The sequence below is a fragment of the Anomaloglossus baeobatrachus genome, chromosome 3 (assembly GCF_048569485.1).
Source record: "Anomaloglossus baeobatrachus isolate aAnoBae1 chromosome 3, aAnoBae1.hap1, whole genome shotgun sequence".
Lineage (NCBI taxonomy): Eukaryota > Metazoa > Chordata > Amphibia > Anura > Aromobatidae > Anomaloglossus > Anomaloglossus baeobatrachus.
This window is the reverse complement of record NC_134355.1, coordinates 102738569-102765170: the sequence shown is the minus strand read 5'-3', so window position 1 is coordinate 102765170 and position 26602 is coordinate 102738569. Positions and strand designations below refer to the sequence as shown.

At 53.0% G+C, this 26602-nt stretch overlaps 1 protein-coding gene across 2 annotated transcripts in view; it reads left to right on the top strand.

The window, feature by feature from the left end:
- PAPOLG (poly(A) polymerase gamma) overlaps nucleotides 1-26602 on the top strand; it is a 164918-nt gene that overhangs the window by 10744 nt on the left and 127572 nt on the right. For both annotated transcript variants that reach the window (XM_075339361.1, XM_075339363.1), the window contains exons 3-5: nucleotides 200-266; nucleotides 957-1038; nucleotides 1127-1236. In XM_075339361.1, the coding sequence (XP_075195476.1) occupies nucleotides 200-266; nucleotides 957-1038; nucleotides 1127-1236 (259 nt within the window). The remainder of the gene's footprint in view (nucleotides 1-199; nucleotides 267-956; nucleotides 1039-1126; nucleotides 1237-26602) is intronic.

The following is a 26602-nucleotide window of genomic DNA, read 5'->3' as shown; positions in this document are numbered from 1 at the left end:
TTTTATCTCTCGTGATTGCCACATGATTGCAGCCAGCTTATCATGCCTTCATAATTTAAAGGCACAGTTATCCTCAAGTGGATTTAATTTCTATCTCTGAGGAATCCAGCAGTTTATTCCTTGTGATCTGGAGACCTGCACTGTAGACAACACAAAGTTGTCAATTTTGCTTCTATAATTCAATCCTTTTTATTTGTAGGATGTTCGTCTTGGGGAAACTTAACAGTTTAGTCAAGGAATGGATTGCTGACGTTGGGGAATGTAAGGTAAGGGCATGACGTGGGGGGGGGCAAACTCGGGAGACTGCTTCACAAAAGAAAAGCAAACCTGGCTGTGGGATGTCTGACCCCTGGGACCCCATAGATCAGGAAATCGGGACTCCCATGTGAGTGGAACAGTAGTGTGACCTCTGCTACATTCACTTTTATGGGAGCGGTCATGTGCATGAGTGACCACCGCACCAAAGTGCTTTATTTACAGTATGTGGCCTGTGCTCCATTGACATGGGGAACCTATAACCCTCTTGTTGTGATGCCTACAGACCTCCACTCATCGTCATCATCTATCTCATGATGGTGATAACCATGTTTATTAGTGGGACCATCTGAACATCCAATATATGGGGTGTCCATACCTTTACCTGTCATCAGATGTCTGAGAATGGCATTTCCCTTTCAGTGTGCCCAGGCCTGTACTTCTGAGGCGATGCCCTGCTGCCAGAGGTGCCCAGGAGCCGCTCACTGGCCTTTTCTCATGCACAATAAACCAAATGATCATGGACGGCAGCTCTTGGTCGCACCAGTAGATTTAGAGGTTTCATTTTAATTTTGAGAAGACTAGTGTCAGGAGCCCTAATATTAAATGGCCAGAAAATCTGTGTTTGGCCGCTTGGCATCTTCTCGTCACCTGCACCATTTGTGGTTAGAATTTACAACACTGATTTGTTCCTTTTGCAGTCTCTTCCACCCACTACAATATGTGCAACGGGGGGGAAAATCTTCACGTTCGGTTCCTATCGCCTCGGCGTCCACACTAAAGGTTTGTCACTTTCTTCTCACTCGCTGGTTATTCTATGATTGGAGATGTCCTAGAAAGCTAATGTTTTCCCTTCTCCCTGCTGCTTCAGGTGCTGATATCGATGCCCTCTGCGTTGCTCCCAGACATGTTGAGCGCTCAGATTTCTTTCAGTCATTTGTTGATAAACTGAAACTTCAAGATGGGATAAGAAACGTTCGGGTAAGTGATCCGGGCAGCGGTCTGACTTCTCCGATGTGCTAGTTATTGATTCATAATGGTGGACCGCTTTACCTATACAAAGCCTAAATTTAGGCAAAGTGTGAATAGCAAGCTGAGCTCAATTTGTAGAATATATAGTCTCCTAATGAATCTGCTTTAGTAATTCCTTATGACTTTGCATTTTAACTGAGATTACAGATTAGGACTATGTTCACACTGACTTCATTGACGGCAGCTGCTTCTAGCGCATAATGCCAAATGTCTGTAGACCCCTATGGGCCCCACTGATCCCAAAATGGCGTCATATGGATAACCTGTGCAGCCATAAGGCAGGATTTTATTAACTAAAGAATAACAAAAGCTTTTAGTACTGTAAGGCACTGTGCACATGTTGGGTATTTGCAGCGAAAACCAGAATACTGGCAGGAAATATTGCATGAAATACACCCCCACCCCCCCCCCCCCCTTCCCATTCACCTGCATGGGTGAAAAATGCTTAAAGGGAACCGGTCAGGTACAATATGCACTCAGAACCACGAGGAGTTCAGGGTACATATTGCTAATTCCTGCCTAACTGTCCCTGTATACACTAGCATAGATAAAGAGATCTTTAGACCAAATGTATTTCTAATGAATCTTTAGAATATGGTAATGAGCACAGGGACTAGTCACAAGGCACGGTTTGTTCCCTTGCTAGTCGGCACTCTTAGCATGTCAGCACGCCCCTGTGGGTGTACGAACATGCTAATGAATGTGCAAAGTCAGAGGCGAGGCCGCGCTCACCTCTGCTGCCATATCTCTAATCCCTGCCTAACCGTCCCTGTATCTAGTAGCATACATAAAGAGATCGTTAAAAAAAAGTATTTCTAAGGATTCTTTATAATATGCTAATGAGGTCAGGGACTAGTCGCAAGGGTGTTAGTTCCTGCGCTCATTCCACTCTCTCAGCATGTTAACACGCAAACAGGGGCATGCTAACATGCTATTCATTGCCCAGCGTCATCATCGGCATTCACGGCTGTGTCCATTTTCACCGCTTCAGAACCCCAAGGCTTGGGGTCCCGTGCGTATGATCAGAAGTCCCTGGACTTTTGGTCATATGCACTACACGAGTTTAAAACTAGGACGCGTACACCCGGCTTAGTGTGCATAACCGGACATCTGGGGACTTCTGATCTTGCGCACTGAGACAAAAACCAGCAGAGAAGTGGGAGCGACCATGCCTGTGACTCTGCGCATGCATTAGCATGTTAGAACGCCCACAGGGGCGTGCTTACATGCTAAGGGGGCCAACTAGCCAAGGGAAGAAACACCCTTGGGACTAGTCCTTGGCCTCATTAGCAGATTAGAAAAAGTATTTCTAAAGATTCTTTATAAAGATCTCTTTATTTATGCTAGTGTATACAGGGACGGTTAGGCAGGGATTAGCAATATACACACAGAACTGACAGGTTCTCTTTAAAGCATAAACGTTGTTTTATCTTTTATTTCATAAATCAATAGTGCACAGGAAAATAAGTAACTTTGTAATATATCTTATCAAAGAAATTTACTTCTTTTTCTGCCAGAATTGCTCACATAACATATATTACAAAGTTGCTTATTCTCATGTGAAATATTGATTTCTTTATCGTTCCTTTGGAAGACCCAGACCATGGGTGTATAGCTTCTGCCTCCGGAGGACACACAAAGTACTACACTCAAAAGTGTAGCTCCTCCCTCTGAGCTTATACACCCCCTGGTGAGCAGACCCAGCCAGTTTATCGCTTTGTGTTCAGGAGGCATACATCCACACATGCATTCTCATATGATTTTTTTCCTTTTGGAATGAGATTGAAGAAGTGCGGGTCCACGTCTGGACCCCCGGCATGTCCCTTCTCACCCCACTGTGTCGGCGGTGTTGTAAGGTTGATTTCCAAGGCTGGAGCCTTACATGCCGTGCTCCTTCACCATCCCTCCTGGGCTCTGGCTTGAAGTGGGAGCCAGCACGGTTTCCCTGCCTGGCAGGAGACCGGTCTCCATCCGCAGCCCTTCAGGACCCTGCTGGACCGGAGCACTCATCCCCAGGGACCTGGCCCTGCGTCTCAGCAGCTAAGTACCTGAGACGTTTATATTTTGGGGGTCCCTGTACTTTGTTTGGGGAGAGTGTGCTTACTGTATTTATTGGCATTTCCGGCGGGTTCTCTAGCTGTCGCCCGAGAACCGCGCCGATGGTGCCTGCGCGTCGGCCTCGCCGCTCAAATTTACGCCCCGGCTTTGCCGGAGGCCTAGTTTCTGTTCTCTGCCCTCGCATGTCATTCATGCAGAGGGACAGGCTCGGCTCCTCCCGGCGGCCGTTCTGCACAGGGGAGGGACACTCCCCACTGCTGTGCGTGTCTCCTCCCCTGTATGTCTCTATGGCCCTCCAGATCCCGCTCTCACAGCCAAGTCCCGCCCCCTCTCTTCGCTCCGGCGGCCATTTTCTCAGACAGAGTTCACTCGGCGCTGGTCTGCACTCTGCATCCCTGCTGAAGTGCTGTGCTTGGGGTTCCGGGCTTCGGGATCTGGAGGGCACACAACACCGCTCTAGCGGTCTGGTAAGCCACAGCCGGTCTCTGGTTGTGGACCTCTGTATGTACTCTCTGGGGTTCATTCTCTTGCAGAGCCCCCACTCCAGCAGCATGTCTCACACGAGGAGCAAGGCTCCAAAGCTTTATACTATATGCGCTGCATGTAAGCTCCTGCTGCCTGAACCGAGCACCTATCATTGTGATGTCTGCTCTAACTTGGCGGTGCCACAGCCTGGAGTCTCACCCCCAGTGGTCTCTCAGGCTGCTCCTGCTCCTGTGGCTGAACCCCCGGCTTGGGTAGAATCCTTTTCTAGGTCTATCTCCCAGTCTTTTGCTGAGTCCATGGGACTTCTGTCCAGGACTTTGATAAATATGCATCAGCCCCCTTCACAGGGTGCCCCTACTGCTATGGGTCCCTTAGGTTCGGAGCTCACAGAGGATTCATCATCAGGGCCCAGACCCCGTCCTCCTAAGAAGAGACGCAGGGTTTCCTCTCCCCCCTCCTCCCGCGGCTCTGATTCCAGAGCTGACTCGCAGGATGAGGAGGATGCCTTTACAGGGGGCTCGGAGGCTAACTCCATGTACCCCATTGATCTGTCCGAGGGTGACTCAGATCTTAGTGACTTGATTGCTTCCATTAATTCTGTACTGGATCTCAATCCGCCAGTATCAGAGGAGCAACCTTCTCTGGCAGAAAAGCACCAGTTTACCTCGCCTAAGAGAGCAAAGAGTGTGTTCTTTAACCACTCCAGTTTTCAGGCCGCTGTGACCAAGCCCAGGGCCTGTCCTGACAAGCGCTTCCCAAAGCGTGGTTCTGATGACCGTTTTCCCTTCCCACCTGAGGTGGTCAAGGAGTGGGCTCAGTCCCCAAAGGTAGACCCTCCGGTGTCTAGGCTCTCAGCCCGGACCGTTGTGTCGGTGGCTGATGGCACCTCCCTTAAGGATTCCACTGACCGTCAGATTGACCTTCTGGCCAAATCCGTCTATGAAGCGGCGGGGGCAGCGGTTTCCCCGACTTTTGCAGCAGTGTGGGCTCTCAAAGCCATCTCTGCTTCTCTAGAGGAGATGCATTCCCTCACCAGGGACTCTATGCCCGAAATGGTTGCCTTAACTTCCCAAGCTTCAGCTTTTTCATCTTATGCCATGTCTGCCATGCTGGAGGCTTCTCACCGCACTGCGGTGGCTTCGGCTAATTCCCTCGTTATCCGCAGGATCTTGTGGCTTCGAGAGTGGAAGGCAGATGCTTCTTCAAAGAAGTACCTTGCTGAGCTCCCTTTTGCTGGGTCCCGGCTGTTCGGAGAACAGCTGGATGAAATTAAGGAAGCTACTGGCGGGAAGAGTACTTCCATGCCACAAACCAAAACCAGGAAACCTGCCCAGGGTAGGAATCAGTCGAGGTTTCGCTCCTTTCGTTCCTCCAACTGGTCGTCCTCTAAGCCCTCGGCCTCGTCCACTAACTCAGCCAAGGACCAGAAATCCAACTGGCGCCCAAAAGCGCGTCCACAGAAGACCGCAGGAGGTGCTGCCACTAAGGCAGCCTCCTCATGACTCTCTGCCCGCTCCAGCAACGTCCTTAGTCGTTGGCAGGCTCTCCCACTTTGGCGACGCTTGGTTTCAACACGTCTCCGATCAGTGGGTGAGAGATATCCTCTCCCACGGCTACAGGATAGAATTCTCTTCCAGCCCACCAAACACATTTTTTTTTTCTCTCAACTTCCCCTTGCTCCAAGGCCGCCGCCTTCTCGCAGGCCGTGGCAGCCTTGCAGGCCAACGGAGTGATTGTACCGGTTCCCGCTCGGAAACGGTTCAGAGGTTTCTACTCAAATCTCTTCCTAGTTCCCAAAAAGGACGGTACCTTCCGGCCCATCCTGGATCTCAAGCTTCTCAACAAGCATGTTCAGGTGCGGCACTTTCGCATGGAGTCTCTGCGATCAGTCATTGCCTCAATGACCCAAGGGGATTTCCTGGCATCCATCGACATCAGAGATGCCTATCTGCATGTGCCAATTGCAGTTTCACACCAGCGTTGGCTACGTTTTGCAATAGGAGAAGATCATTTCCAATTCGTGGCTCTCCCCTTCGGGTTAGCCACGGCCCCTCGGGTATTCACCAAGGTCATGGCAGCAGTGATTGCGGTTCTGCACCTCCAGGGGTTGGCAGTGATTGCTTACCTGGACGACCTTCTAGTCAAGGCTTCATCCAGCGCAGACTGTCAGCGGAGTGTCTCGCTCACTTTCGCCACTCTAGCCCAATTCGGGTGGCTGGTCAATCTGCCCAAATCCACTCTGACTCCGACCCAGAGTCTCACGTACCTAGGGATGCAGTTTGAGACTTTTCCGGCACTTGTGAAGTTGCCATTAGTCAAACAGCAGTCCCTCCAGCTAGCGGTGCGCTCTCTGCTGAGGCCCCGCCGTTATACCCTCAGGCGGCTGATGCAGGTGCTGGGTCAAATGGTGGCGTCCATGGAGGCTGTTCCCTTTGCCCAGTTCCATCTGCGCCCCCTGCAGCTGGACATTCTCCGCTGTTGGGACCGGCGGCCTTCCTCCTTACACAGGTTAGTGGCTCTGTCGCCACAGACCAGGAGCTCTCTTCAGTGGTGACTTCGGCCCCTCTCCCTGTCCCAGGGGCGCTCCTTCCTGGCCCCGTCCTGGGTGATTCTCACCACGGATGCCAGTCTATCCAGCTGGGGAGCGGTATGTCTCCACCACAGAGCGCAGGGCACTTGGACTCCGTCCGAGTCAGCCCTTTCAATCAATGTGCTGGAAATCAGAGCTGTGCTCCTAGCTCTCGTAGCTTTTCACCACCTGTTGGCGGGCAGGCACATTCGAGTCCAGTCAGACAACGCGACAGCGGTTGCCTAAATCAATCACCAAGGCGGGACACGCAGCCGCCTGGCAATGTTGGAGGTACAACGCATCCTTCAATGGACGGAGGACTCCCAAGTCCAGCATATCCGCAGTCCACATCCCAGGCGTGGAAAACTGGGAGGCAGATTATCTCAGCCGTCAAACCGTGGACGGTGGCGAGTGGTCCCTGCACCCGGCAGTGTTTCAGTCAATCTGCCGCAAATGGGGCATTCCGGACGTGGACCTAATGGCATCCCGTCACAACAACAAAGTTCCTGTTTACGTGGCTCGCTCCCATGATCCTCAGGCATTCGCCGCGGACGCTCTGGTTCAAGACTGGTCCCAGTTTCGTCTGTCCTACGTGTTTCCCCCTCTAGCTCTCTTGCCTAGAGTCCTGCGCAAGATCAGAATGGAGGGCCGTCGAGTCATCCTCTTTGCTCCGGACTGGCCCAGGCGAGCTTGGTATCCAGACCTGCTCCATCTGTCCGTAGAGATGCCGTGGCATCTCCCGGACCGTCCAGACCTACTCTTGCAAGGTCCGTTTTTCCGCCCGAATTCTGCGGCTCTCAAATTGACGGCCTGGATCTTGACGGCTTCTGGTATTCCTCCTGAAGTCATCTCCACTATGACTCGGGCCCGTAAGTCTTCCTCCGCTAAGATCTATCACAGGACTTGGAACATTTTCCTATGGGGAGATAAGGTATGCACACCAGTGACTATGTAAGGGGAATACATGAAATAGCAGAAACTGCTGTGTGAATACTGACTTGAAAAATCCAATAGCTACATACAGTGCATACCTTATCTCCCCATAGTGATGTTTTTTTAGGTTTTTGCACCCAGTTCAGACTTAGAATGGTGTTCCAAACGTTATTCCTTATTTGTTAGTAGTTTTTCGTTTGTGAACCCTCCCCAACCACACCTATTGCCAATCCATATCATACGCATAAATAGCCTGGGTCTCAGCTTCCCATACACGGTAAGTTTTTTTTAACTGCATGAGAGGACACACACAAGCTAGGGACCCCAACATAGAGAAATACTTTGGCGTAGTGTTGGGGCTCTATTGCATTGATCAATTCAGTAGCTAAATTTCTCTTGATTCATATGTTCATGGCAGTAATGCAGATTCCATTTTTCACATTTTCACTCTTGCATATAGCTATTGGATTTTTCAAGTCAGTATTCACACAGCAGTTTCTGCTATTTCATGTATTCCCCTTACATAGTCACTGGTGTGCATACCTTATCTCCCCATAGTGATGTTTTTTTAGGTTTTCTTTGTCGCTCCATTGGGAGAGCCAGACAATTGGGTGTATAGCTACTGCCTCCGGAGGCCACACAAAGTATTACACTTAAAAGTGTAAACCCCTCCCCTCTGCTATACACCCTCCCGTGCATCACGGGCTCCTCAGTTTTTATGCTTTGTGCGAAGGAGGCACACATGCACGCATAGCTCCACATCTTAGTGAGCAGCAGCTGCTGACTATGTCGGATGGAAGAAAAGAGGGCCCATATTAGGGCCCCCTGCATGCTCCCTTCTCACCCCACTCTGGTCGGCGGTGTTGTTAAGGTTGAGGTACCCATTGCGGGTACAGAGGCTGGAGCCCACATGCTGTTTTCCTTCCCCATCCCTTTAGGGCTCTGGGTGAAGTGGGATCCTAATCGGTCTCCAGGCACAGGGGACCGTGCTCCCTCCGCAGCCCCTGGGGAATCTGCTGGACAGGAGCCGGGTATCGTCAGGGACAAGGCCCTGCTACTGTGAGGTACTCTGTGTCCCCGTGGGGACCGCGCATGGAGCGCTGGTGCCATATACACTGCAGCACTGCTGGGTGTGTTAGTGCGCCGGGGGACCACCGCGCCGGCCGCGCTGTGAGGTACTCGGTGTCCCCGTGGGGACCGCGCATGGAGCGCTTGTGCCATACACACTGCAGCACTGCTGGGTGTGTTTGTGCGCCGGGGACTACCGCGCCGGCCGCGCTTATTTGCGGGCCGCGCTTATAAATTTAGTCCCCGGCTTTTGCGGCCTAGTATCGCATTTTCCCGCCCACAGGCCTGCCAGTCAGGGGAAGGGCGGGACGCTGCACAGGACGTCAGCGCTGAGGGCTGGAGCATACTCTGTATCCTCCTCCCCCCTCACTCAGCACAGTGGGGCACTAGATTCCTGCACTTTCTAGGGCACGCCCACGGCCCCCTCCTTCCCACAGAGCGCCGGCAGCCATTACTGTCAGCACTTCTGACGCTGGAGAGGAGAGACACCAGGGAGGCCCAGGCAGGGATTCTGGTGATCATATATATATATATATATATATATATATATATATATATATATATATATATATATATAATATAATTTCTATGCTATACATGTATGGTCGCACTGTTGAATTTTGGCTACTCCGAGGAGAAGCCTTACAGTCCTCCCGGGCACTGTTCAATCATTACCGCCCCCAGACCTGCCAGTCAGGGGGAAGGGCGGGACAGTCGGGCTGACGCCGACAGTGAGGGCCGGAGCACACTTCGCTGTCCTCCGCCCCCCTCACTATTCACGCTACGGCACTGATCCCCGCAAGGTACTCAGTGTCCCCTTAGGGACGGTGCAGAGAGCACCTTCGCCTCAGACTTGGCGACTACCGCGCCTGCTGGCCGGCTGCGGTCTGTAACTTTAGCTCCCGGCTTTTGCGTCCTAGCGCCTTTAAACTCCCGCCCCTGGCCCTGCCAGTCAGGGGGAAGGGCGGGACGGTCAGTCGGAGGCTAGCAGTGACGGCTGGAGCACACTTGGCTGTTCTCCGCCTCCCTCACGTTTCACTCAGGGCACCAGATTCCCGCACTTTTGGGGTTACGCCCACGGCTCCCCCATCCACTGTACGCCGACAGCCTTGTTTTCAGCAGCACATACTGCTTCAGGGTCGGTACACCAGGGGGCTTCTTCTCGATGCTGGGCCCCCTAGAGTGATGAACTGTATATGTGATGCACTGTATATATGGATATATAATGTTTGTATGCAGTTTCACAGTTCGGCGGTACATATGTATCCTCAGTGATCACTGTGAACATTGCTCGGGCCATGTGGCTCTCGCTCAGCCGGTGTCGGGGGCACTGTTGAGCTTCGCCGGCGTTCCCTGTCCAGGCGGCAGGGACAGAGTTACAGCTTGCTGAGAAACTCTCTGGGTCATTGTCACTATCCATGTCTCAGGCTATGGACAAATGGTCGGCTAAGAGACTAGGAGTTTGCAGTCCAGCCCGGCCCCTTACACAGGCCCCGGGCACTGCGGGATCGCCCCAGGCCTCTATCGGTCTGCGACGAAGCGTGTTCCTGGGGTGGCCTCTAGTTATTACGTGGTGAACTCCAGCACGAACCGCAGTCCCAGTCCGGCTAAGCAGCCTTGCTTGGAATCTTCCCCGACTTCTTCAAGGGTCTCAGCTTGAGGACCCTCTAGAGGATGGGGCGGAGGTCGCAGCCCAGGACTCTGTCCGGACGTGGCTCTCAAGGCTTCACAGATACTGTCCAGAAGCACAGAACGCCTTATAACACACGTTGTCCCTTCCCCTCTGACGTTGTTCAGGTTTGGGTTCAGTGTCATAAAGTGCCCTCCAGTCTCTTGACCGGCGGTTAGATCTGTAGTAGCAATGGCTGGCGGGCCCACGCTCAAGAATGCCACGGACAGACAGATAGAACTCCTAATGAGATCCATCTATGAAGCCATAGGCGCGTCCGTTGCCCCAGCCTTTGCAGGGGTGGGCACTCCAGGCTATTTCAGCTGCTCTGCTCAGATCAATGCGGTCATCCTGTGCTTCGCAATTAGCGTCTTTGACGTCTCAGGCGATGGTATTTTCATCCTCCGCCGTGCACAGAGGACCTTTTCTGCATGGCGGTCCAGGTCAGGGGAGTGGTCCCCACATGTCCAAGAACGATGTAGGAGACATTCTGTCTTACGGTCACAGGATAGAGCTCAGTTCTCGTCCTCCGACTCGTTGCTTCAGAGCATCTCCGTCCCCCGAACGAGCCGATGCACGTTTCCAGGCGGTGAACACTCCGAAGGCAGGAGGAGTTGCGATCCTCGTTCCCATTCAAGAACGTAGTCGCGGTTTTTTTACTCCAGCTTGTTCGTGGTACCAGATAGGAAGGATCACTCCGCCCTGTTCTGGACTTCACACTGCTCAACGGACAGAGAACCTGACGGTTCCGGATGGAATCTCTCCGCTTGCCATCGCCTTTGATGGCCCAAGGAGGCTTCCTAGCATCAATCGACATCAGGGATGTTTATCTCCACGTGCCGATTGTACCAGAATATCAGCGCTTCCTGCGCTTCGCCATAGGGAACGAACACTTTCTGTTCGTGGCACTAACTGCCGGCCTGGTGACAGCCCTACAGGCCTTCACCAAGGTCATGACAACGGTGGTAGCGGTCCTACTCTCTCAGGCAATCTGCTGGTCAAGGCCCCCTCTCGGGTGGCATGCCAACACAGCTTCCGCTGGACAAACAGCGTTCACTACTGACAGGGGTGCAATCGTTCCTTCGAGCCCAGTCACACCCTTTGAGGCGCCTCATGCACTTCCTAGAGAAGTTGGTGGCAGCAATGGAGGCAGCTCCGTTTGCGCAGATTCATCTGCGCACACTTTATTGGGACTTTCTCCGCAAATGGGTCAGCAAATCGACGTCCCTCGACAAGAACGTTGCTCCTTCTCGGGCAGCCATGGCCTCCCTTCAGTGGTGGCTTCTTCCCACTCTTGTCGAAGGAAAAATCCTTCCTGCCCACATCCTGGGCTGTGGTCACGGCGGACGCGAGTCTGTCAGGGAGTCTTCCTCCGCCACAGGGCTCAGGGTACATGGACTCAGCAGAGTCCTCCCTACAGATCAATGTTCTGGAGGTAAGGGCAGTGTTCTAGCCCTAAAAGCGTTCCAGCCATGGCTGGAAGGCAGGCAGATCCGAATTCAGTCGGACAACGCCACGGCGGTGGCATACATCAACCACCAAGGCGGCACAAGCAGTCGGCAAGCCTTCCAGCAAGTCCGGCGGATTCTGCTGTGGGTGGAAGCCACAGCCTCCAACATCTCCGCAGTTCACATCCCGGGCGTAGAAAACTGGGAAGCAGACTTTCTCAGTCGCCAGGGCATGGACGCAGGGGAATGGTCTCCTCGACGGACGTGTTTCAAGAGATTTGTTGCCGCTGGGGGAAGCCGGACGTTGACCTATTGGCGTCCCGGCACAACAACAAGGTCCCGGCATTCATGGCACGTTCTCAAGATCACAGAGCTCTGGCGGCAGACGCATTAGTTCAGGATTGGTCGCAGTTTCCATTGCCTCACGTATTTCTCCTCTGGCACTGCTGCCCAGAGCGTTACGCAGCATCAGATCCGACTGCCGCCGCGCCATCCTCGTCGCTCCAGACCTGGCCGAGGAGGTCGTGGTACACGGATCTGTGGCATCTCACGGTAGGCCAACCGTGGACACTACCAGACCGGCCAGCCTTGCTGTCTCAAGGGCTGTTTTTTCCATCTGAATGCTGCGGCCCTCAACCTGACTGCGTAGCCATTGAGTCCTGGATCCTAGCGTCTTCAGGGTTATCTCAAGAGGTCATTGCCACTATGAGACAAGCCAGGAAACCAACGTCCGCCAAGATCTACCACAGGACGTGGAAGATCTTCTTATCCTGGTGCTCTGATCAGAGTTTTACTCTCTGGCCATTCGCCTTGCCCACTTTCTGTCCTTCCTTCAATCCGGAATGGAAAAGGGGTTGTCTCTCGGTTCCCTCAAGGGACAAGTTTCGGCGCTTTCTGTGTTGTTTTCAAAAGCGTCTAGCCAAACTCCCTCATGTACACACGTTCCTGCAGGAGGTTTGCCACATAGTCCCTCCTTACAAGCGTCGGCTAGAACCCTGGGATCGGAACAGGGTGATACCGGCTCTTCAGAAACCACCCTTCGAGCCAATGATTGATATTCCTTTCCACGACTTTCGCAGAAGGTGGTCTTCCTAGTGGCAGTCACGTCACTCCGCAGAGTGTCTGACATAGCAGCGCTGTCATGCAAAGCCCCCCTTCCTGGTGTTTCACCAGGATAAGGTGGTTCTGCGTCCGGTTCCGGAACTTCTCCCGAAGGTGGTATCCTCTGTTCATCTCAATCAGGATATCTTCTTACCTTCTTTTTGTTCTCATCCGGTTCACCAATGTGAAAAGGATTTGCACTTGTTAGGTCTGGTGAGAGCACTCAGACTCTACATTTCTCGTACGGCGCCCCTGCGCCGCTCGGATGCGCTCTTTGTCCTTGTCGCTGGCCAGCGTAAAGGGTCGCAAGCTCCCAAGTCAACGTGGCTCGGTGGATCAAGGAACCAATTCTTGAAGCCTACCGTTCTGCTGGGCTTCCGGTTCCTTCAAGGCTGAAGGCCCATTCTGCCAGAGCCGTGGGTGCGTCCTGGGCGTTACTGCACCAGGCTACGGCTCAGCAGGTGTGTCAGGCGACTACCCTGGTTGAGTCTGCACGCCTTCACGGAGCACTATCTAGTGCATACCTACGCTCGGCAGATGCCAGCTTAGGTAGGCGAGTCCTTCAGGCGGCGGTTGTCCACCCGTAGGAAGGAGCCGTTTTACGGCTCTTTTACCGAGGTATTCTTTTACCCACCCAGGGACTGCTTTTGGACGTCCCAATTGTCTGGGTCTCCCAATGGAGCGACAAAGAAGAAGGGAATTTTGTTTACTTACCGTAAATTCCTTTTCTTCTAGCTCCAATTGGGAGACCCAGCACCCCGCCCCTGTTCCCTTCGGGTTATTATTTCTTGTGTACACATGTTGTGCAGATTGAATTGTTCTTGGTCATGGTTTCAGTTCTCCGAACATCCTTCGGATTGAATTTACCTTAGACCAATTTATAAGTTTCCTCCTTCCTGCTTTTGCACCAAAACTGAGGAGCCCGTGATGCACGGGAGGGTGTATAGCAGAGGGGAGGGGTTTACACTTTTAAGTGTAATACTTTGTGTGGTCCTCCGGAGGCAGTAGCTATACACCCAATTGTCTGGGTCTCCCAATTGGAGCTAGAAGAAAAGGAATTTACGGTAAGTAAACAAAATTCCTTCTTTGCACCCAGTTCGGACTTAGAATGGTGTTCCAAACGTTATTCCTTATTTGGAAAAATTTTCCTGTCCTGGTGTCGCTCTACCGACCATCCTCCTTGGCCATTCTCCTTGCCGACCCTTCTGTCTTTTCTACAGTCCGGTCTGCAGCTAGGACTGTCCATCCACTCTCTCAAGGGACAAGTCTCAGCTCTGTCAGTTCTGTTCCAGCGGCGTCTCGCTCGGCTGGCTCAGGTCCGCACCTTCATGTAAGTCGCATCTCACATCATTCCGCCTTACCGGCGGCCCTTGGTTCTCACAGTTTTGCAGAAACCCCCCTTTGAGCCTCTTAGGGAGGTTTCTTTGTATCGTCTTTCACAGAAAGTGACCTTTCTGGTGGCCATAACTTCCCTCAGGAGAGTCTCTGATTTGGCTGCACTCTCTTCGGAGTCACCTTTTTTAGTTTTCCATCAAGACAAGGTGGTTCTCTGTCCGACTCCGGACTTTCTTCCTAAGGTGGTCTCTCCTTTCCACCTTAACCAGGACATTACCCTACCTTCCTTCTGTCCGGCTCCTGTTCATCGCTTTGAAAAAGCGCTGCATACTCTGGATCTGGTGCGTGCTCTCCGGATCTATGTGTCTCGCACCGCTGCACTTAGGCGGTGCACTTCTCTTTTTGTGCTAACCACAGGTCGGCGCAAGGGCCTCTCTGCTTCTAAGCCGACCTTAGCCCGTTGGATTAGATCGACCATTTCGGACGCCTACCAGAGTTCTCAGGTGCCTCCCCCGCCGGGGATCAAGGCACATTCGACCAGAGCTGTCGGTGCCTCTTGGGCTTTCAGGCACCAGGCTACGGCTCAACAAGTCTGTCAGGCTGCCACTTGGATTAGCCTGCACACCTTTTCGAAGCACTACCAAGTGCATGCTCATGCTTCAGCAGATGCGAGCTTGGGCAGACGCATCCTTCAGGCGGCTGTCGCCCATTTGTGAAGTTAGGTTCTGCCTACTTCTTACTTGTTCAGTTTATTTCCCACCCAGGGACTGCTTTGGAACGTCCCATGGTCTGGGTCTCCCAAAGGAACGATAAAGAAAAAGAGAATTTTGTTTACTTACCGTAAATTCTTTTTCTTATAGTTTCGTATTGGGAGACCCAGCTCCCTCCCTGTTGCCTGTTGGCAGGTTCTTGTTCCGCGTGTTATCACCGGCTGTTGTCGTGGACAGAGTCTCCGGTTGTTCCGGCTCTTGTTCTGTTCTACTTGTGGGTGGCTATTCTCCATCAGCTTTTGCACTAAACTGGCTGGGTCTGCTCACCAGGGGGTGTATAAGCTCAGAGGGAGGAGCTACACTTTTAAGTGTAGTACTTTGTGTGTCCTCCGGAGGCAGAAGCTAAACACCCATGGTCTGGGTCTCCCAATACGGAACTATAAGAAAAAGAATTTACGGTAAGTAAACAAAATTCTTTTTTTCTTCGGCGCTCCATTGGGAGACCCAGACGATTGGGTGTATAGCTACTGCCTCCGGAGGCCACACAAAGCACTACACTAAAAAGTGTAAGGCCCCTCCCCTTCTGGCTATACACCCCCCGTGGGATCACGGGCTGCTCAGTTTTATGCTTTGTGCGAAGGAGGTCAGACATCCACGCATAGCTCCACTGTTTAGTCAGCAGTAGCTGCTGACTATGTCGGATGGAAGAAAAGAGGGCCCATACTAGGGCCCCCAGCATGCTCCCTTCTCACCCCACTTTTGTCGGCGGTGTTTGTTAAGGTTGAGGTACCCATTGCGGGTACGGAGGCTGGAGCCCACATGCTGTTTTCCTTCCCCATCCCCCTGAAGGGCTCTGGTGAAGTGGGATCTTACCGGCCTCCAGACTCTGAGGCCGGGCTCCATCCACAGACCCGGAGATCCTGCTGGATACGGAGCTGGGTACCGTCAGGGACAAGGCCCTGCAACATTCAGGTACTCTGTGTCCCCGTACAGACAGGCACAGACACACTCCAGCGTTGCTGGGTGTTCTAGTGCGCCGGGGACAGTAGCGCTGCGCGCTTGGGTTATACTCACTGCAGCTTTGCTGAGTGAGTTTATGTGTGGGGAACTACCGCGCCGGCCGCCATGGTGACTGCGGCGCAGCTGAGACTTGTGGTGCGCCGGGGACTTCGCGCCGACCGTGCTTTTACGACGGCAGCGCTTATAAATCTAGTCCCCGGCTTCTGCGGCCTAGTTACGCTTCGTTCCCGCCCCCAGCCCTGTCAGTCAGGGAAGGGGAGAGACGCTGTACAATAGTCAGCGCCGAGGGCTGGAGTCTTATTTACATACTCCAGCCCTCTCACTGGGCACAGTGGGACGCCAGTTTCCCGCTCTTTGTCTGCAGCACGCCCACGGCCCGCCCCTCTTCACAGGACGCCGGCAGCCATTCCTGCACGCAGTCTGAGCTGGAGAACGGACATAGCCCTGGGAGACCCAGACAAGGGATTCTGGCGACCACACACCCGCTGTTAAGCGGGCGGTAAGCAGCACCTAGGTGCTGACCCCACTAGTGCCACAGTGTTGTTTTGTGTACTTTTGTCTGTACCTATATATTGCACTGTACGGTCGCTTCTTGGCTTATACCCCTATATTGCTCTGAGGAGACAACAGCATGTCATCCGCAAAAAGCAAGGGTGCCAAGGCACGGGCTTCATATGCTGCCTGGTACCGCATGTGGGGCTGATCTACCGGCAGGTTCCACTGACCCCCATTGTGTGCAATGTTCGGTCCCTGTGCCACTTCGTCAGCCGGAGTCTATGCTAGTAGTGGCCCAGGCAGAGACGCCTGTGAACCCTGCCCCGGTGACGGGGACAGAGTTTGCAGTTTTTGCTGATAAGATGTCTGTGACTATGACAAAAATTCTAGAAACTTTGCAGTCCAGGCCGGTCACTCAGACCATGGGTACTGCTGACTCAATGTTCCCCGGCCCCCCTCAGTTGGAACTAATCAGTGCTCCAAGGGGGTCCCAGACATCACAGGCTGAAGACTCTGACTCGGACGACAGTCCCAGGCAGCCTAAGCGAGCTCGCTGGGAGAGACCCTCGGCGTCATCACGCTGGTCAGGGTCTCAGCGAGAGGATTCTCCGTATGATGAGACAGAGCTAGGTGATCAGGCGTCTAATCCTGAGACTGCTCTCAACCTGGATACCCCTGATGGTGACGCCATGGTGAATGATCTTATAGCGGCCATCAATAGACTGCTGGATATTTCTCCTCCAGCGGAGGAGGCAGCAGCACAGCAGGAGAAATTCCATTTCAGGTATCCCAAACGTAAATTGAGTACTTTCCTGGACCACGCTGACTTCAGAGAAGCAGTCCAGAAACACCATGCTTATCCAGATAAGCGTTTCTCTAAACGTCTTAAGGATACACGTTATCCCTTTCCCCCTGACGTGGTCAAACGCTGGACCCAGTGTCCAAAGGTGGACCCCCCAATCTCCAGGCTTGCGGCTAGATCCATAGTTGCAGTGGAAGATGGGGCTTCACTTAAAGATGCCAATGACAGACAGATGGACCTTTGGTTGAAATCTGTCTATGAAGCTATCGGCGCGTCGTTTGCTCCAGCATTCGCAGCCGTGTGGGCACTCCAAGCTATTTCAGCTGGTCTGGCGCAGGTGGACTCTGTCATACGTCCATCAGTGCCGCAAGTGGCGTCCTTGACTTCGCAAATGTCTGCGTTTGCGACTTACGCTATCAATGCGGTCTTGGACTCTCCCAGCCGTACGTCAATGGCGTCCGCCAACTCTGTGGTTTTACGCAGAGCCTTATGGTTAAAGGAATGGAAAGCAGATTCTGCTTCCAAAAAATGCTTAACCAGTTTGCCATTATCTCAAGACAGACTGTTTGGTGAGCAATTGGCGGAAATCATTAAACAGTCCAAGGGTAAGGACTCTTCCTTACCCCAGCCCAGATCAAGCAAACCTCAACAGTGGAAGGGACAGTCGAGGTTTCGGTCCTTTCGAGGTTCGGGCAGGGCCCAATTCTCGTCCAAAAGGACTCAGAAGGAGCAGAGGAGCTCGGATTCCTGGCGGACTCACTCACGCCCAAAGAAAGCAGCCGGAGGAACCACTTCCAAGCCGGCTGCCTCATGACTTTCGGCCTCCTCTCTCCGCATCCTCGGTCGGTGGCAGGCTCTCCCGCTTTTGCGACATTTGGCTGCCACAGGTCAAAGACCGGTGGGTAACAGACATTTTGTCTCACGGGTACCGGATAGAGTTCAGTTCTCGTCCTCCGCCTCGGTTCTTCAGAACTTCCCCACATCCCGACCGAGCCGATGCTCTTCTGCAGGCGCTGTGCTCTCTGCAGAAGGAGTGGTGATCCCTGTTCCTCTTCAGGAACGAGGTCAAGGTTTTTACTCCAATCTGTTTGTGGTGCCAAAAAAGGACGGCTCTTTCCGTCCTGTTCTGGACCTAAAACTGCTCAACAAGCACGTGAAAACCAGGCGGTTCCGGATGGAATCTCTCCGCTCCGTCATTGCCTCAATGTCTCAAGGAGATTTCCTAGCATCAATAGACATCAAAGATGCTTATCTCCACGTGCCGATTGCTCCAGAGCACCAGCGTTTTCTACGCTTCGTTATAGGAGACGAACACCTTCAGTTCGTAGCCCTGCCATTTGGTCTGGCGACAGCCCCACGGGTTTTCACCAAGGTCATGGCAGCAGTGGTAGCAGTCTTGCACTCTCAGGGACACTCGGTGATCCCTTACTTGGACGATCTACTTGTCAAGGCACCCTCTCAAGAGGCATGCCAACACAGCCTGAACGTTGCGCTGGAGACTCTCCAGACTTTCGGGTGGATCATCAACTTTTCAAAGTCAAATCTGTCACCGACCCAATCACTAACATATCTTGGCATGGAGTTTCATACTCTCTCAGCGATAGTGAAGCTTCCGATGGACAAGCAGCGTTCACTACAGACAGGGGTGCACTCTCTCCTTCAAGGCCAGTCTCACCCCTTAAGACGCCTCATGCACTTCCTGGGGAAGATGGTGGCAGCAATGGAGGCAGTCCCGTTTGCGCAGTTTCATCTGCGCCCACTTCAATGGGACATTCTCCGCCAATGGGACGGGAAGTCGACGTCCTTAGACAGGAAAGTCTCCCTTTCCCAGACGGCCAAGGACTCTCTTCAATGGTGGCTTCTTCCCACCTCATTATCACAGGGAAGGTCCTTCCTACCCCCATCCTGGGCGGTGGTCACGACAGACGCGAGTCTGTCAGGGTGGGGAGCAGTTTTTCTCCACCACAGGGCTCAGGGTACGTGGACTCAGCAGGAGTCCACCCTTCAGATCAATGTTCTGGAAATCAGGGCAGTGTATCTTGCCCTACAAGCCTTCCAGCAGTGGCTGGAAGGAAAGCCGATCCGAATTCAGTCGGACAACTCCACAGCGGTGGCATACATCAACCACCAAGGCGGGACACGCAGTCGGCAAGCCTTCCAGGAAGTCCGGCGGATTCTGATGTGGGTGGAAGCCACGGCCTCCACCATCTCCGCAGTTCACATCCCCGGCGTAGAAAACTGGGAAGCGGACTTCCTCAGTCGCCAGGGTATGGACGCAGGGGAATGGTCCCTTCACCCGGACGTGTTTCAGGAAATCTGTCGCCGCTGGGGAAGGCCGGATGTCGACCTAATGGCGTCCCGGCACAACAACAAGGTCCCAATTTTCATGGCACGGTCTCGCGATCACAGAGCTCTGGCGGCAGACGCCTTAGTGCAAGATTGGTCGCAGTTCCAGCTGCCCTGTGTGTTTCCCCCTCTGGCACTCTTGCCCAGAGTGCTACGCAAGATCAGGTCCGAGTGCCGCCGCGTCCTGCTCGTCGCCCCAGACTGGCCGAGAAGGTCGTGGTATCCGGATCTGTGGCATCTCACGGTCGGCCAACCGTGGGCGCTACCAGACCGGCCAGACTCACTGTCACAAGGGCCGTTTTTCCATCTGAATTCTACGGCCCTGAACCTGACTGTGTGGCCATTGAGTCCTGGATACTAGCATCTTCAGGATTATCCCAAGGGGTCGTGGCCACCATGAGACAGGCTAGGAAGCCCACGTCTGCTAAGATCTACCACAGAACGTGGAAGATTTTCTTATCCTGGTGCTCGGCACAGGGAGTGTCCCCCTGGCCATTTGCATTGCCTACTTTTCTTTCCTTCCTGCAATCTGGTTTGGAAAAAGGCTTATCACTCGGCTCCCTTAAAGGGCAAGTCTCAGCGCTATCGGTATTTTTTCAAAAGCGTCTAGCACGACTTCCTCAGGTACGCACGTTCCTGCAGGGGGTTTGTCACATCGTCCCTCCGTACAAACGGCCGTTAGATCCATGGGATCTGAACAGGGTACTAGTTGCTCTCCAGAAGCCGCCCTTCGAGCCTCTGAGGGATGTTTCACTTTCTCGACTCTCACAGAAAGTGGCCTTTCTGGTAGCGGTCACGTCTCTTCGGAGGGTATCCGAGCTGGCAGCGCTGTCATCCAAAGCTCCCTTCCTGGTTTTTCACCAGGACAAGGTAGTGCTGCGCCCCGTTCAGGAGTTTCTCCCTAAGGTGGTATCCTCTTTTCATCTCAATCAGGATATCTCCTTACCTTCCTTTTGTCCTCATCCAGTTCATCGGTTTGAAAAGGATTTGCATTTGTTGGATCTCGTGAGAGCACTCAGAATCTACATTTCCCGCACGGCGCCCCTGCGCCGCTCGGATGCACTCTTTGTCCTTGTCGCTGGTAAGCGCAAAGGATCGCAGGCTTCCAAATCCACCCTGGCTCGATGGATCAAGGAACCAATTCTTGAAGCCTACCGTTCTGCTGGGCTGCCGGTTCCATCAGGGCTGAAAGCCCATTCTACCAGAGCCGTGGGTGCGTCCTGGGCATTACGACACCAGGCTACGGCTCAACAGGTGTGCCAGGCAGCTACCTGGTCGAGTCTGCACACTTTCACCAAACATTATCAGGTGCATACCTACGCTTCGGCGGACGCCAGCCTAGGTAGAAGAGTCCTGCAGGCGGCGGTTGCCTCCTCGTAGGGGAGAGCTGTTTTGCAGCTCAAACTTGAGGTATTAATTTACCCACCCAGGGACTGCTTTTGGACGACCCAATCGTCTGGGTCTCCCAATTGGAGCTAGAAGAAAAGGAATTTACGGTAAGTAACAAAATTCCCTTCTTATGGAATAAAAATTAAAACTACTGTTAGGCTATGTTCACACGTGGCATATTTTTGCCAGTGCATCTTAAGTGCATCACAAATGCACTAAAAACTCACTGCGGCAAAAAACGCATTGCGTTTTTACCACGTTTTTTGCCCAATGCGTTTTTAAGTCAAATCCATTGACTGGAAGTGCTCAAAACGCTGCAAAAATGCAGAAATAATTGACATGCTGCATCTTGGGGGCATCTTTAAAAACGCAGCCAACAAAAGATGCCCAGTGTGGACCGCAAAATAGAAGTCTCCTAGACTTTGCCGGGGGAAGGAAATGCATGGATTTTGGTACATCTTTGTGATGTCAAAAACCAAAGATGCATCAGAAGATACCCTGTGTGAACTTAGACTTATGCTTTATAGAATTGACATGCTGCAGATTTTGTTGTTTAGGGGGCAAAAAAACACTTTGGTTCAAAGTCTGCAAAAGGGAAAAATGCAGCATGTGCAGGAGAGTCCAGAAATATTTCACTTTGCGGTTTCTTTAAAGGGAACCTGTCATCCAGTTTTTTTTTTTTTTTGCCCTAAAAGCTGCGGCCGCCACCAGTGGGCTCTTTATATACAGCATTCTAGTAGAAATTGGTAAGGAAAGGGTAATTTCAATACCGCGCCAACGACCACTCAGGAAGATGATGAAATTAATGTTACTTTATTTCATGCTCAGGTCTGGTCTACGCGTTTCAGGAGGCTCTGCTCCCTTCCTCAGGACAATACAGGCACAAGAAACCTCAATCAGAGATTGATGTTTCTTGTGCCTGTATTGTCCTGAGGAAGGGAGCAGAGCCTCCTGAAACGCGTAGACCAGACCTGAGCATGAAATAAAGTAACATTAATTTCATCATCTTCATGAGTGGTCGTTGGCGCAGTATTGAAATTACCCTTTCCTTACCAATTTCTACTACCATTCGAGGGGTTACTGCTGCCGCTGACCGATTGTCTATACCTATACAGTAGTTGTGACTTTCACAACTCTACTTGGTGAGTAACCTCACGTGCATTTCACCCTGTATGGTTTTGGGGTAAGACCCTATTGCACTCTCTCTCCACAGCTTTAATTTTCCATATACAGCATTCTAACATCCTCTATATATAAGAGCCCAGGCCACTGTGAGAGCATAAAAATCACTTTATAATACTTGCCTAACGGTCGCGCGGTTTGCCATATGGGTGTCTCCGGTGTCGGCGCCTCCTATTTCGGCCATCTTTGTCCTCTTTCTGAAGTCTGTATGCATCACGCGGCTACGTCATACACACTCGCCGGTCCTGCGCAGGCACACTACTACACTTTGATCTGCCCTGCTCAGGACCTGAATGCCGGCGAGTGTGGATGACGTTGGACGCGTCATGTACCACGGCTAGAGAAGGAGCACAAAGATGGCCAAAAGAGGCGGGACCGACAACGGATACGCCCATAAGGCCCACCGCACGACCGTTAGATAAGTATTATAAAGTGTTTAAGTTCTCACAGTGGCCTGAGCTCTTATATACAGCATGTTAGAATACTGTATATCAGAGCCCGGTGGTGGTGGCCACAGCTTATAGGCCAAAAAAGTGGTGACGGGTTCCCTTTTAACATACGACTTTTTTTTTTTTTTTTGTGGCAAGATACACAGCATGTGAACAAGTCCAATGGGTACATTCTCACAGGTTTGTCAAGAATAAAACTTTCCAACAAAAAGTTTTGATTAGCTGAGTTTTCAAAACTATGCCCAAAAAGCCTGATCAAACCTTGAGGAAGGTAACGTGCAGATGTTTTGTGCTCCCGGGCAGCAGAGGCGAAAGCACAGGGGGATTATTGCTTTATTTCTTTGTCGCTCCATTGGGAGACCCAGACAATTGGGTGTATAGCTTCTGCCTCTGGAGGCCACACAAAGTATTACACTTTAAAAAGTGTAACCCCTCCCCTCTGCCTATACACCCTTCCGTGGACCACGGGCTCCTCAGTTTTATGCTTTGTGTGGAAGGAGGCACACATCCACTCATGCATTCTCATCATAGTTATGACGGATGGAAGAAAAGAGGACCTCCATGGGGTCCCCGGCATGTTCCCTTCTCACCCCACTATGTCGGCGGTGTTGTTAAGGTTGAGGTACCCATTGCGGGTACAGAGGCTGGAGCCACATGCCGTCTCCTTCACCACCCCTTATGCGGCTCTGGGAGAAGTGGGATCCTAAACGGTGACCCACGTGCTGGGACCGTGCTCCATCCGCAGCCCCTGGTGGATCCTGCCGGACCGGAGCTTCTTCATCCCCAGGGACCGGGCCCTGCAACTTCAAGGTACTCTGTGTCCCCATGTGGGGACTGTCCAGGGAGGGTGGTCGCACCTTCTCCCCGGAAGCCGCGGTAGTTCCGTCCGTTGTTTTTTCGGCGGACTTCCGCGCTCACCGTGCCTGCTTGTTGGGCACGGTCTTAAATTTTAGTCCCCGGCTTATCCGCGGTCTAGTCGCAAAAATCCCGACCCCGGGCCTGCCAGTCAGGGGTGAGGGCGGGATCACCGGCATGACGTCTGATTTGAGGGCTGGAGCATCTTTGCATGTCTCCCTCCCCCTCATTGAACACTGTGGGGAATCCAGATTCCCGCTTTTTGTCGGCGCCGCCCGCGGCTCCACGCCCCCCCTGAGAGCTCCGGTGGCCATTTCTGACATTCTGCCGGTGTATGTTGTCAGCTGCACAGCTCTCCAGCTCCGGGGGATCCACGACAGGGAATCTGGAGGACACACCGCTCGTTAGCGGTTGGTAAGCCACACCGGTACCCGTGCTGGTTCCCCTAGGGTGCAAATATGTATGTATGTATGTATGTATGGAAAGGCTGTATACCCTTTTCCCATATACCCTCAGTGGTCACTCTCCTGAGAGGCACCGATTGCTTACAGCATGTCGTCCACAAGGAGCAAAGCCCCTAAGGCACAGACTTTTTTTTCACGGCCTGTACCTCTTGTAGGGCTATGTTGCCTGTGGCATCCACCTACCCCCACTGTGAGCAATGCACGACCCCTGCCACGCTTGCTCAGCCAGAGCCTCGGGCACTGGTGGGCCCCTCGGCTCATGTAGATCCCCCTGCTCCCCCTGAGCAGTCAGCAGGGACAGAGACACCGTCGTTGGCCTCTTTCGCTGAGACACTCTCCCAGTAACTTTCTCAATCCATTGCTCAGTCTATGGACAAATGGTCATCTAAGCTCATTGAGGCATTGCAGTCCAGACCGGGCCCTTCACAGGCCCCGGCCCCTGTTCGTTTGTCTCCTCCAGGCCCTTCTCGGTCCGCGCTGCATCGCGCTCCCAGGATAGCCACTAGGTCCCAGACGGAGGACTCCTGCCCGGATCGCAGCCCCAGACCGGCTAAGCGGTCTCGCTGGGACTCTTCCCCGGCCTCCTCACACTGCTCTGGATCCCAGCTGGAGGACTCTCAGGAAGACGAGGCGGACGTGGGAGCTCAGGGCTCTGAACCTGACTTCACTCTTAACCTTGATGCCCCTGAAGGGGACGCCTTAGTAAATGATCTTATCTCGTCCATCAACGAGGTGTTGGATCTCTCACCCCCACCTCCTCCTGCAGAGGAGCCGGCTTCTCGACAGGAGAAACACCAATTTAGATTTCCCAAACGTACTCGCAATACGTTTTTTGATCACTTTAACTTCAGGGACGCTGTCCAGAAGCCCAGAGCGGTTCCGGACAAGCGATTTGCTAAACGGCACACTGACACGCGTTATCCCTTTCCACCTGAAGTCGTTAAGGGCTGGGCACACTCCCCCAAGGTGGATCCTCCAGTCTCTAGATTGGCCGCTAGGTCCGTTGTGTCTGTGGCCGATGGCTCATCCCTGAAGGATGCCACTGACAGACAGAGCTCTTGGTGAAGTCTATTTATGAGGCTACGGGCGCATCTTTCGCCCCGGCCTTTGCGGCCGTGTGGGCTCTCCAAGCAATCTCGGCATGTCTAACTGAGATTAATGCCGTCACGCGGAATTCTGCCCCGCATGTTGCATCCTTGACCTCTCAGGCATCGGCATTTTCGTCCTACGCCATGAACTCCGTCCTGGACTCCGCTAGCCGTACGGCCGTGGCATCCGCTAACTCCGTGGCAGTCCGCAGGGCCATGTGGCTGCGCGAATGGAAAGCAGACTCTGCTTCCAAAAGGTTCTTAACTGGTTTGCCTTTTTCTGGCGACCGTTTGTTTGGCGAACGGTTGGATGAAATTATTAAGGAATCCTCGGGAAAGGACTCCTCCTTACCCCAGTCCAAGCCTAAGAAACCTCAGCAGAGGAAGATCCAATCGAGGTTTCGGTCCTTTCATCCCTCCGCCAAGACCCAATCCTCTTCGTCCTACCGGCCGGAGAAAGGCCAGAGGAACTCCTATGCGTGGCGGTCCAAGTCACGCCCCCAAAAGGCCGCGGGAGGCACTGCCTCCAAGACGGCCTCCTCATGACTCTCGTCCTCATCCAGCCACATCCTCGGTCGGTGGCAGGCTCTCCCGCTTTGGCGACGTCTGGTGGCCACACGTTCAAGACCGTTGGGTGAGAGACATTCTGTCTCATGGTTACAGGATAGAGTTCAGCTCTCGACCTGCGGCTATTTTCTTTAGAACCTCCCCACCCCCCACACAGGCCAACGCACTTTTTCAGGCAGTGGACGCTCTGAAGATGGAAGGAGTTGTGATTCCCGTTCCCCTTCAGGAACGTGGTCGCGGATTTTACTCCAACTTGTTCGTGGTGCCAAAAAAGGACGGGTCATTCCGTCCAGTTCTGGACCTCAAGCTACTCAACAGACATGTGAGAACCAGACTGTTTCGGATGGAATCTCTCCGCTCGGTCATCGCCTCGATGTCACAGGGAGACTTCCTAGCATCGATCGACATCAAAGATGCATATCTCCATGTGCCGATCGCACCCGAACACCAACGTTTCCTGCGTTTCGCCATCGGGGACGAACACCTCCAGTTCGTGGCACTGTCTTTCGGCCTGGCGACAGCCCCACGGGTTTTCACCAAAGTCATGGCTTCCGTCGTGGCGGTCCTGCACTCTCAGGGCCACTCGGTGATCCCTTACTTGGACGATCTCCTAGTAAGGGCTCCTTCTCTGGTGGCTTGTCAACGGAGTCTTACCGTCACTCTGACGACTCCAACAGTTCGGGTGGATCATCAACTTCCCAAAATCCGAGTTGACGCCGACCCAATCACTTACCTCAGGATGGAGTTCCATACCCAGCCAACGTTAGTCAAGCTACCGCGGGACAAACAGCTTTCTCTGCAGGCGGGAGTGCAGTCCCTTCTAAGGGGTCAGTCACACTCCTTAAGGCGCCTCATGCACTTCCGGAAGATGGTTGCAGCTATGGAGGCAGTGCCGTTTGCACAATTCCATCTACGGCCACTTCAATGGGACATTTCTTTGTCGCTCCATTGGGAGACCCAGACAATTGGGGTGTATAGCTTCTGCCTCCGGAGGCCACACAAAGTATTACACTTTAAAAAGTGTAACCCCTCCCCTCTGCCTATACACCCTCCCGTGCATCACGGGCTCCTCAGTTTTATGCTTTGTGTTGAAGGAGGCACACATTCACTCAAGCTCCCATTTTAGTCAGCAGCAGCTGCTGATTGTATCGGATGGAAGAAAAGAGGGCCCTAACAGGGCCCCCGGCATGCTCCCTTCTCACCCCACTAAGTCGGCGGTGCTGTTAAGGTTGAGGTACCCATTGCGGGTACAAAGGCTGGAGCCACATGCCGTTTTTCCTT